The sequence below is a fragment of the Rutidosis leptorrhynchoides genome, chromosome 8 (genome assembly GCF_046630445.1).
Source record: "Rutidosis leptorrhynchoides isolate AG116_Rl617_1_P2 chromosome 8, CSIRO_AGI_Rlap_v1, whole genome shotgun sequence".
NCBI lineage: Eukaryota > Viridiplantae > Streptophyta > Magnoliopsida > Asterales > Asteraceae > Rutidosis > Rutidosis leptorrhynchoides.
Window position 1 is genome coordinate 231,432,571 of NC_092340.1, and position 11,643 is coordinate 231,444,213.

At 34.7% G+C, this 11,643-nt stretch overlaps 1 protein-coding gene across 1 annotated transcript; it reads right to left on the reverse strand.

The window, feature by feature from the left end:
* Nucleotides 1-9,761: 9,761 nt before the first annotated feature.
* Nucleotides 9,762-11,066, reverse strand: LOC139864030 (protein ALP1-like). The gene has a single exon (XM_071852619.1). The coding sequence runs from the start codon at nucleotides 11,064-11,066 to the stop codon at nucleotides 9,762-9,764; it is 1,305 nt and encodes a 434-aa protein (XP_071708720.1).
* Nucleotides 11,067-11,643: the final 577 nt, after the last annotated feature.

Consider the following 11,643-nt stretch of genomic DNA (forward strand, 5'->3'; position numbering starts at 1 on the left):
ATAGGAACGCAAAGACCAAATGATACGAAAATACTTCCATCTCTTCTCAACTGCTGAGGCAAACGAAAGATCTACCTAAAACTTCAGGACGAAGTTTCTAATAACGGGGAAGTACTATAACGACCCTCATTTTTCCATTCTATATTTTCTATATTAAATGCCCAACAATATAATTTAACTTAACAATTAAACTTTAAATAACGATTGTTAAGCATTAAGAATTATAAAATATAACAATTAACTTTGTGTAATAAACGACAAGTTAATAAAAGTTAAAAATAGTGAGCTAATAAACTTTTGAGAACAAAATAAATAACCTTAAACCTTATACACTTAAATAATTAAACTTGAATAATTAAGGAACTATTTAAGCTAAATTAAAGAACAAGGACTAAAGTGAAAAATCCCAAAACTCCTCTTGAAAATACCCTAGCCGAAAATAAAAAAAAAATAGTGAATTGCCTAAAATACCCTCCCTAAAATCGGCGCCCATGAACTCCCATTACTTCCTCATCAAGTTTGACTTGTTCCCTAAGTAAAACCTAACCCTAATCACCTCCTCATTAACCTAACTTGTTCCCAAAGTAATTCTCAATTAAACCTCAATTCTAGAATCCTCCTAACTCTCCTATAAATAGAGACCTAGGCAAGAGCTAAACATGCACCAAATCACAATTACAAATCTCTCTCTCAAATCTCTCCTCTCTCTCTAATTTTCGGCTCAAAAACCGAAAATCCCCCACCACCATCGAAAATCTTCAAGGGTTTTCAAGCAATCTTCAAGTTGTTCTTCGCGTTCTTCAAACTTCTTCAAGAATCTTCAAGATGTTCTTCAAATCTTCAAGGTTTTGATCTTCAATCTTCAAGTGTTCTTCTTTTCTTTTGTTAATCATCTTCGAATCTTCAAGGTATAACATAAACCCTAAAAATTATTTGCATAATCTTTGATCTTTGTTTTAATTCTTATTCATGTTACAAACTTGTTAATTCAAAAACATATACAATATATACATGAACACACATAGATCTATATATACATGAAAGAAAAAAAATATATGTATGTATATGTATAGTCGACCGAAAAAAAAAGAAAAAAAAGGGGATAGAAGTATTTGATCTTTAAAACCTAGGTGATTAGATAAAAGATTTGTTTTTGTTTAATTATGGAAACAAAAAAAAAAATATATATACATATACATAAATCAATACATATATATATATACATGTAAAAAAATATTTATAAATATATATACATATACACGAAATATATATATATATATATATATATATATATATATATATATATATATATATATATATATATATATATATATATATATATATATATATATATATATATATATATATATATATATATATATATATATATATATATATATATATATAAAACCCTAATTACACTTAAACTATACTACATTTACTAAAACCCTAAACCTAACCCTAATTATTAAAACCCTAAAACCCTAAAAGTACTTTAATTAATTAAAACCCTAAAACCCTAATACTACTTTAATTAATTAAAACCCTAATCATTACTACACTAAACCCTAAACATAAACATTTATTACAAAACCCTAATCATTAAATACTTTAATTAATTAAACCTAATTAATTAATGAAACCCTAATACTACTATTACTACTATATAATATTTATACACTATTACTATTACTAAAACTTATAATACACTACTTATATTATAATACTAATGTTACAATAGTCATCCACGATAACGTGATGTCACTTGAACGTCAATGCTACTTAAGGCCTAGGGTGATCCTTGGTATCACTTAAGGGACGCTTGTGGATTACGAATGCCAAACTTAGATTTTGGTCAAGAAATCCTGGGCCAACCGGTAACAATAGATCATCTTGGTGACTCGGCGGTAGCATAGATGTTCGGGTACGATCCACAATATGAACCCGACTATAGTAATCATACACTTAGTTATTTTTCACACTTAATAGGTGGTAGACTTATTAAGGACAACTCACTAGTATTCAACACTAACTTACTAAAAATGAAAACTTACTAAAAGTGGAGACTTACTAAAAATGGAAACTTTCTAAAAGTGGAAACTTACTAGGAATGGAAACTTAGTAAAATGAACTATACTTAAAACACTTTCATACTTAAACTTAAATTTGGAAAAAACACTTAACTACTCTTAAATGTCAATTTGTTGATTTTCTGCTCGTCCATCCAAACTTTCTATTCCGAGGAATAACTCTCTCTCTCTCCTACTTACTAAGGTGAACTCATAGCCCCTCTTACTATTGCGCAACTTATTTAACTTTTTGGGGTGAGATACATGCTCCTTTTACTATTTACAATTTAGACACAAGTACCAACTGTTAAACTATGCTATACCCGGCTATGTCCGACTAAGTCCCAACAGTGATATTTTTAATTGCACGTTGAATGCATGCTTAATTATTGGGGGTAGGCCTATCGGGAGTAATGTCCCTGATACATTTGACCAAGTCATTGTATTACTTAATAACGAAATTAAACCGACAAGGACAGACACAACTTGTCATTGGGGCAAACTTGAACGTTTAGTCTAAATATCATGAACTGGCATAACTTTTTGATCCCTGCGAGATCAACTTTATAAACTAAATCTTGTGGTCTAAAACAACGGTCAAACATTTTTGTTAAACCTATGAACTTCACTCAACCTTTTTGGTTGACACTTTAGCATGTTTGTCTCAGGTGCTGACTGATCAAGCTTGAATTACTTACTGCTTATGCGATGCTACTTGGACTTAGGATCAAGAGATATTGTATTTATTATTCTTGCATTTAAAACAATTACTTTATTGTAATTTCCATTATTGTAACGACATTCATTTTCCGCTGCGTACTCAACAAAGTTTGTTTTTATAATTTAGTATTGTTCTCGTATATTATAATATGTTGGTTTGTTTGATATTAATGTCACATTCACCCAGGCCCTAATTGGGGGTGTGATAAACAATGAATTGTCGAATAATGGTGATGGGTCAGATCTTGGCAATGATGGGGATGGTTCAGATAGCGGTATAATTCCGAACATAGTGAGAGTTCTAGTGATGAGGAGGCTAATGAAACCTGTCCAACCATACCGGTTGCTCCTATACTTAGACGCTCGACTAGAGTGCCCAAACCTAATCCTAGGTATTCTCCATCAATAAACTACTTGCTCTATACCGAGAATGGTGAACCCAAAAGTTACTATGAAGCAAGAAAGTCCAAAGAATCTATACAATGGGAGCTTGCTATGAAAGAAGAGATGGGGTCACTTGAAAAGAACAAGACTTGGTCACTAGTGAAATTACCTCATGATAAAAAGGTGTTGCAAAACAAATGGGTGTATAGAATCAAGAATGAGGTGGATGGCAAGAAGAGGTACAAAGCACGGTTAGTGGTTAAAGGGTTTCAACAAAGGAAAGGGGTTGATTACCAAGAGATATTTTCACCGGTGGTGAAGATGACTACTATTTGTTTGGTGCTTTCGTTGGTCGCATCCGAGGACTTACATCTAAAATAACTAGATGTAAAGACCGCATTCTTACACGGGCATCTTGATGAAGAGATCAACATGAGGCAACCCTAGGGCTTTGAGGTAAAAGGTAAAAAGAAGTGGGTTTGTATGTTAAAGAAAAGTTTGTATGGATTGAAACAAGCACCTCAGAAATGGTACTTGAGATTTGATGAGTTTATGAAGAAGGTTGGATTTGTAAAATGTGAAGCGGATCATTGTTGTTACTTGAAGAAATTCAAGTCTTCTTACATAATCTTATTGTTATACGTCAATGACATGTTGCTTGCAGGTTCCGACATGTTCGGGATAGATAAGTTGAAAGGTATGCTTTCAAAAGAGTTCGAGATGAAGGATCTTGGTAGTGCTAAGCAAATACTTGGAATGAGCATTGAGCGTGATTGTGCTAAAGGTGTTCTATACTTGTTGTAACGACTCGACTTTTTCGACTTTTAATTATATTTATTACTTTCACAAAACTGCGTATTTGTGTGTACTTATTTAGATTATATTCTGGGATCATTAATTATGTTAATTACTTTCATTAATATCTACAACGTGTTATTAAGTGCTTAATCACTTAACATGATCCTTGAATGCATTTACGCCCGTTAGTGTCACTTATTGTTTAAAACGAGCTACGTACTTGGTACACGTTAAACTTTTGTCGTTATTGGAATATTACGAATGTGTAAACATAATTGTTATTTATTAATGACAATTACCTAGCTTGATGGTTTATTAATTACGCTTAGTGTTTACTAATGCTCACTAGTTACCTTAATGGACTTTTACCTTAATGGACTTCCATGTCCCAACCTACTCAAGTAATGGACTTATTTAGTGGACTAATTAATGGACTAGTTAGCCCATGAAACATAAGACAAAAATCCATTAGATTAAAAGACAGAGTTTAAGCATGCTAATGTGCCAATACTTACACATTTTAACATTATGTCCCATGCCACCCAACATTAGCCTACACCACCATGTACTACCACCCATGCCAAGCAAATGGTCCCCCCACCCCACCATTCTAAACCGTCAGCCAAGAGTACCACCCCACCACCACTTTATTTTTTTTAAACTCTCATTTAATTCTCATTTCATTTCAAAAACACACACTCTTTTTCTCTCAAGTTTCTCTCTAGCTTTTCTCTCTAAAATACTTGAAGAACTTGTAAGTTTTAAACATTATTCTTCTTCTTTTCTTTTGCACATAACTGAAATCATCATCATCTTTTTATTATTCATGGATTTTGGTTTTTGTAACTTAAATCCTTATGCTATCTGGCAATCTTTAATCATAAGTATGATAAAGAAGCAAGAACAAGGATCAAAGCTTTGTAGCTTTTGGTTCTACATGAAACTTGTAATGATCTAAGGTTCAATTACTTTAAGATCCTCTTTATGTTCAAGTATTGGAACTTTAAAGTTTATTTTATGAAGATTCAAGCTTTTAACTTGATATCTCTTTATGTAAAGAATCCAAGCTTGAACTTGTTTATTTCTAACTTTATGCTTATGAAATTCGATTTATATATGTTCCTTGGTCAAAGATTTACTTGTTAACTTTGATCTCATGAATCTTGTAACCAAAGTCTAACTTTGAATGTTCAAGAACAAGAAAGATTAAGCTTCATAGTTTATAACTTTCACTCATCTAAAGTTGATCTAAGTTATGTAACTTATGGTCATCTAAGTTGTTAAAGCAAGAGTTCATTAATTTGTGTTCATTTTACTTTACAAAATCTAAGTTTCATAACTTATGGTTGTGTAAAAGTTGAAAGTCTAAGTGCTATGACTTAGGGTTTCACCAAGAACATAAGATCTAGACTTTTTAGTCTAAGGTCTTTAATACTTAGCTAAGATCTAAGTTCTATAACTTAAGGTCTTGCTTATTTTAGTTTGATTCAAAGTTTATAACTGAATAAAACTTGTACTTGTGTCAAAACTAAGAATTTGATGTAACTTTGGTTCATCATCTTGCTCAAACTCTTAAATGAGTTGTATTTTATTTCTTAGTCTTGACTTTGTGTGTTGATGGTTAAACCTTGGTTAACGTGATGCTAAAACATCAAGAGTTGTACACTTGAGGCTTATACGCATCAAGGATGAGAACCGTGATTAGCATCAAACACCAAGAAACCCACCGGAGCACTTTTTTACTGTTTTTCAGGGTCTGATCAGACTCCTAGGCTTCTGGAAAAGTTTATTTCCAGATAGTTCGGTTCGAGTAGATGACTTTTCGTTTAAGACTCGCCTAAATCCGATATACGGTTTGGGATTTATATCTTCCCGAAAGTCACTACGCCTTTATAACGACGTGCTGAAAATTCTAACCTACTCGCGATTCAACCGTCACCACGGTCAAACGACATCGAGTTAGGATCTGAAAATTGGATATCGATAAAAGGACTCACATACGGAGCCTTGGCCACAGACTGTGCGTCATTTCAGTTTGTATAGAGGTCGTAGCAGCTGAACGAAGTCAGCCCTTTGCTTCGATCTCTATTCTTGTTGAAAACTTACTTTACTTTTTACGTATGATGATGATGATGATGACACTTAAGACTTAAATTATTTACTTTTAATACCTTTTAGGACGGTTTACTGACTTAGTAACCTTTGACTTAGGTTGAGGACCTTTCGGAACGACTTACTACTTGCTTATTTATCTCGTATCGACTTTTACTGCACATTCACTATGAGTTATAGCTCCCTTTTTACTTGAACTATTTTTGGGACTGAGAATGCATGCGCTTTTTATGTTTTACATACTAGACACGAGTACTTAAACTTTATATATGTGTGAGTGATATAACGGCACAAATTTTCCCCTTAGCTCTGTAACGTTTATCTATTGGTTTATGAACCGATAGACGCAAATCTTAGATATGGATCCACAGGGTTTGACATCCCCACTCGAGCTAGTCGCGCTAGCATTTAATGGGTGTTTAATACTTCGTCTTTTTTAACGCACTCGCCAAGTGTACTTTTAGGGGGTGATATATTATTTTACGTTAAGTTAGTTACCAAGTACCCACGGATAAGCATATACTTTTCATACTGTTTTGAATACGAAATCTCGTGGTCTACATTACATTACTGATTACAAACAAACTATAGCTCACCAACATTCGTGTTGACCTTTTAAGCGTGTATTTCTCAGGTGCTTAGACATTGTTGCTTCTGCTGTTAGACTTGCTGTCTTGGTGTTATAGACTTGCTGTTACAGACTTGCTGTGTTAGACTTTCGCTGCATTACTTAGAGATGTCTCAATCATGAAAATTTTATTTTGCATTCTCAACTTATGTTATTTTGAATAATATCTTTGTAACAATCTTTGTGTCACGTTATCTTTTGTAAAACATTTAAAGTTATCTTTTCATGAATGCAAAACTTGTTTTAAAACAGCATGTAGTATTATACCGTGTAATGGACCTGTTTTTGACGATTCGTACATGATAGTTTTGTACGGGGCGTCACACTTGTCTCAATCCAAGTATATTGAGAAAGTAGTAGAAAAGTTTAATGTTGATAAAGCAAAGGCTCGTACTATGCCTTTAGGTAGCGCGATAAAGTTATCGAAGAATCAATCACCTAAATCGGAAGAAGACAAAGCGGAGATGGAAAAGGTTCCGTATAGATCGGCCATGGGAAGTATTATGTATGCCATGGTTTGTACGAGACCGGATATAGCTCATGCATTGGGAGTTGTAAGCCGTTATATGTCTAATCCGGGGAAGGAGCATTGGGAAGCGGTCAAATGGTTGCTTCGTTATTTGAAAGGTACTTCTAGTATGGGATTGTGTTTTACTAAAATCAATGTTGTACTTAGAGGTTATGCGAATGCAAATTTGGGTGGATTTGGTGATTCGGGTAAGAGTACTACGGGATATGTGTTCATGGTTGGTAAGACGGCAGTTAGTTGGATGTCCAGACTACAAAGGAGTGTTGCTTTGTCGACCACCGAGGCCTAGTACATGACTATTGCGGAAGCTTCTAAAGAGCTTGTTTGGTTGAAGAACTTCTTGTGTGAGTTGAGTAAAAGACAAGACAATTGCGTCTTATATTGTGATAACCAAAGTGCAATCAATCTCGCAAAGAATCCGGTGTTTCATAATCGTACGAAACACATTGATTTGAGGTATCATTTTATTCGAGAACGTATTGAAGATGGCACTTTGACATTGGAGAAAGTCCTTGGTATAAAGAATCTCGCGGATATGTTTACTAAGGTGGTGTCAATGGACAAGTTGAAGCTTTGTATAGCTTCAATGGGTCTTCTCATGAACTAATGAGAAGGAGGTGACCGACTAGGGAGATAGAGAGATGATGATTCGATTCTAACAAGAAGTGTTGAAGACCTTGTATCGAAAGTCTGCTTATCCGGCGTATGTGATAGGAGTGTGCGTGTCCCAAATGGGGTTTGGCGGTAAAGGGTGCTTTGGCGATCTTGGTTAGGTTGATATGATGGGTTCACAAAATGTGAGTCATGGTTTTGGCTATCTTCAAGTGGGAGAATGTTGGATGTGAAGGATATCAAAACAAAGGATTCGGACGAACAGGGGAGGCGCGCCGCGGCCTTGGAAGGCGAGATGCGGCTAGCTTGTAATCAAAGCATCAAATTTGGTAAACCTACTGTCCGAAAATATGCCTTTGATGCGCGGCGCGGCTCGTCTGGGCGCGGCGCGGCTTCGTCTGGCGAGAAATTTTCAAATTTATATTTTTCTTGTTCTCTAAGGTGTTTTGGCCTATATAAAATCCTAATGTAACCCTCAGTTGTATCTACGAATTATATCAATAAAAATCTCTTAGTTGGTCCGTGGATTAAAGTAATCGACATTCGATTACATATAACCACGTTAAATCTCGTGTTCTTTAATTTTCTTGTTTTATTGTCTTTCGTTTGTCGAAGTGAATGATTAATCTCAGTGATTAATCTTATTGTTTGGGTCCTATAATCCTTACATGATTTACATAAAATTTGTATATTTTTGGGGATTACTAAAGCTTAATTTTTTTTTTTTTTTCCTGATACGCGTTATTGTTGGTGCTTTAAAGGTTCTTGAAAGTCATGTACGGATATTTAGAACAAAAAGGTTGACACTATGGATTACTACTGATTATGGTACTCTTGAGAAGAATTAATGCAAAAATGGTAATATTCTTATAATTTTATCAGCTACAAAGTTTACAAATAATCATGTGGCTAGACTCAAGGAGAATAACTTATAAATAACGACAAAGTCGCCTCGCTCTGTAGGAAGTGGGTCAGTTTATGAGTCAACTGTTGAATCCGTGCCTACGGATTTGCTGGTAGCGCATTTAGTATTTGCTTCTTTTTGATTGATTATAAATACTTAATGATGCTAGAAGTACCGATTTTTATTTTTTTAGCTCATTGATAAGAACTAGTTTTCGAACCCTCGCTTTGCGCCGGGGGTTCGATTTTTAATGTATTTTATAGTGTTTAGTTACGGAGCCTGCGAGTGAAAAATCAACATACATGAAAAGTACCCTAAATATTTAGCTTTTTTTAAAAGTGTCCGTTTTGCGTATAGTTAGTGACATTGTGTTCATAAAATTATTTCGAGTTTAAAGATGGTGTCGGAAAAATTTAACTCGTTGCGAGCAAGAATATATGACATGTTGAATGTTTGAGTGGAGTTTATTTAAGATATTTTAGAAAAATTTTGATTTGACACTTTAACCTCCTGTTTTGGGGGCCAATTTTAATTTTTGAACAAACTGTGGGGTTTTTTTTGTGTTACTTGAAAGAAAGCGAAAAAACAAAAACAAAAAAAAATTGTGAAAAGACGAAAATACCCCTGATACTATTCATAAGTTTTGTCAAATAGTTAATATGGTAATTCATTGCACATTGTTTAAGTTAGGTCTTGAATCATGAAGCTTAGAGCACTGAGAGTGGTGACTGAGGTCACTTGACATGTCAGGCCTGACTTGCTGAGTCAGAAAAAGTGGGGAGTGGTGACATATGTCAGTTAGGCATGTCAGTTTATATTTTTAATTTTTTTTTTTATGATTTTAAATATAACATAAATAAATATAATTATAAAAATTAACAAAAAATAAAATAACTTCCATTAAAATAAAATAAAAAACATTACATTTCCTAAAATAAAAAAAAAAACATTACATTTCCTAAAAATTTAAAAAAAAAAAAACAATACGTTATCGCGATTAAAAAGTTACAATTCGTTAACAACTTGGTCATCGCGATTATGCCATAGATGCGAAACTAGAGTATGTCGAAGATACTCATGCTCGTCTTTGTCACGCAGCTCTTTTGTCTTCTCGGCATATACATCACACCTTTCGTACCAAGTTGATCCTTGTAGGTTGTTGACAGGCAAGTAGTAAGATTTATTTTCAGCGATGTTAAAACCATTGTCTTCAATTATCATGTTGTGCAATATGATGCAAGCATACATGATTCTTTTGATTGCGTTTACACTATATGCCCTAGCTGGTTGTCTTAAAATACCCCAACGACCTTGCAAAATTCCAAATGTCCTCTCAACGTCTTTACGAGCTGCAGATTGTTTCTTTGTAAAGTATTTCCTTTTTGCGTCAACAACACTTGAGAATCCCTTAACGAAAGAAGCCCACGAAGGGTAAATCCCATCGGCAAGATAGTAGCCTCGATCAAAATCAACGTCCCCAATTTCGTATGGAACTTGAGGAGTCGTGTCAGTTAGTAAACTATCAAACAATGGAGATGCATTAAGGACATTCAAGTCATTGTTCGAACCGGCCATTCCAAAATATGCATGCCAAATCCAATTGTCATACGATGCAACGGCTTCCAACATGATTGTGGGGTAACCGTGATCGCCTCGGGTGAAATGCCCTTTCCATGCATTTGGACATTTACCCCAAGCCCAATGCATACAATCAATGCTTCCAAGCATTCCAGGAAAGCCGTGAAGTTCTTCATGTTTATGATACAACCGACGTATATCGTCCTCGGTCGGTTCTCTCATATATACATTACCATACAAGTCTATAATACATCTTGTAAAATATTGCAAAGACTCACGTGATGTTCTCTCTGACATTTGTAAATATTCGTCAAATAGATCAGGTGAATCACCGTATGCTAGTTGACGAATGGCAGAAGTGACCTTTAAAATAGTAGATACTCCGAGAACACCACGTGCATCGGGACGTTGTTGAAAATAAGTAAACCACTTTGGTGCATTGGGACGAGTAGAGTAAGAAAGTATACCTTCGATTATTTTTTCAAGAAGACTTTGTGACATTCGATAGCGCCGTTTGAAATATTCAGGGGGATACTTCGGATCTTGAACAAAATAATCTTTCATCAAACGATTGTGCGCTTCTACACGATCACGATAAATGTAGCGACATTTTCGTCTTGAGCTTTGAGCCTCATTTTGTTCCTCGACCTCTCTACGTATTACCACGTTATTTCGATAGGCAAATATACTTTTCATTGCGTTAACCAAACTTTCTTCGTCGGAACTACTCATTTTAAAAAAAAATATTATTATTTTGAGGATAGAATTTGGATTTGATTGTGGGAGTATATATTGAGTAAATTGGATATTTTGTGTTTGAGTTTGTGTTTGTGTTTGTATATGTGTAGTGTATATATAGCATTCAAAAGGAAATAAAAAATAAAAAAAATTGCAACGGTCCAAATTATATCCGTTGGAGTATTTATTTTTTTTATTTTTTTTTTAGTTGGAACCCAAGTTCGTCGCCTGGGCGACTGACCGGGCCGGGACTCAACATCGAACAAGGGGTGGGGAGTGGGGCGACGTGGAACGAGGTCTGGGACGGGGCAAGTGACGCACACCACTCCCCTTGCTCTTATACTCGTGCATAAGTCCAGCCCCAGTAAGTGTTTCATTACAGCCCTGTTGCACGCTCATCGTCGTTTCTACATAGATGAGGAAGTGACTGAACAGTTGTGGGGAAATTGAAAGTTTGAGTGTTTGTGACAACTCCCTGATCGTATGCCAAAACCACTACATCTATGTAGCCCCAGTATTACACAAATTTTTTTAATATATCAATAGTGGTTCTTATGATGTCATGTATATC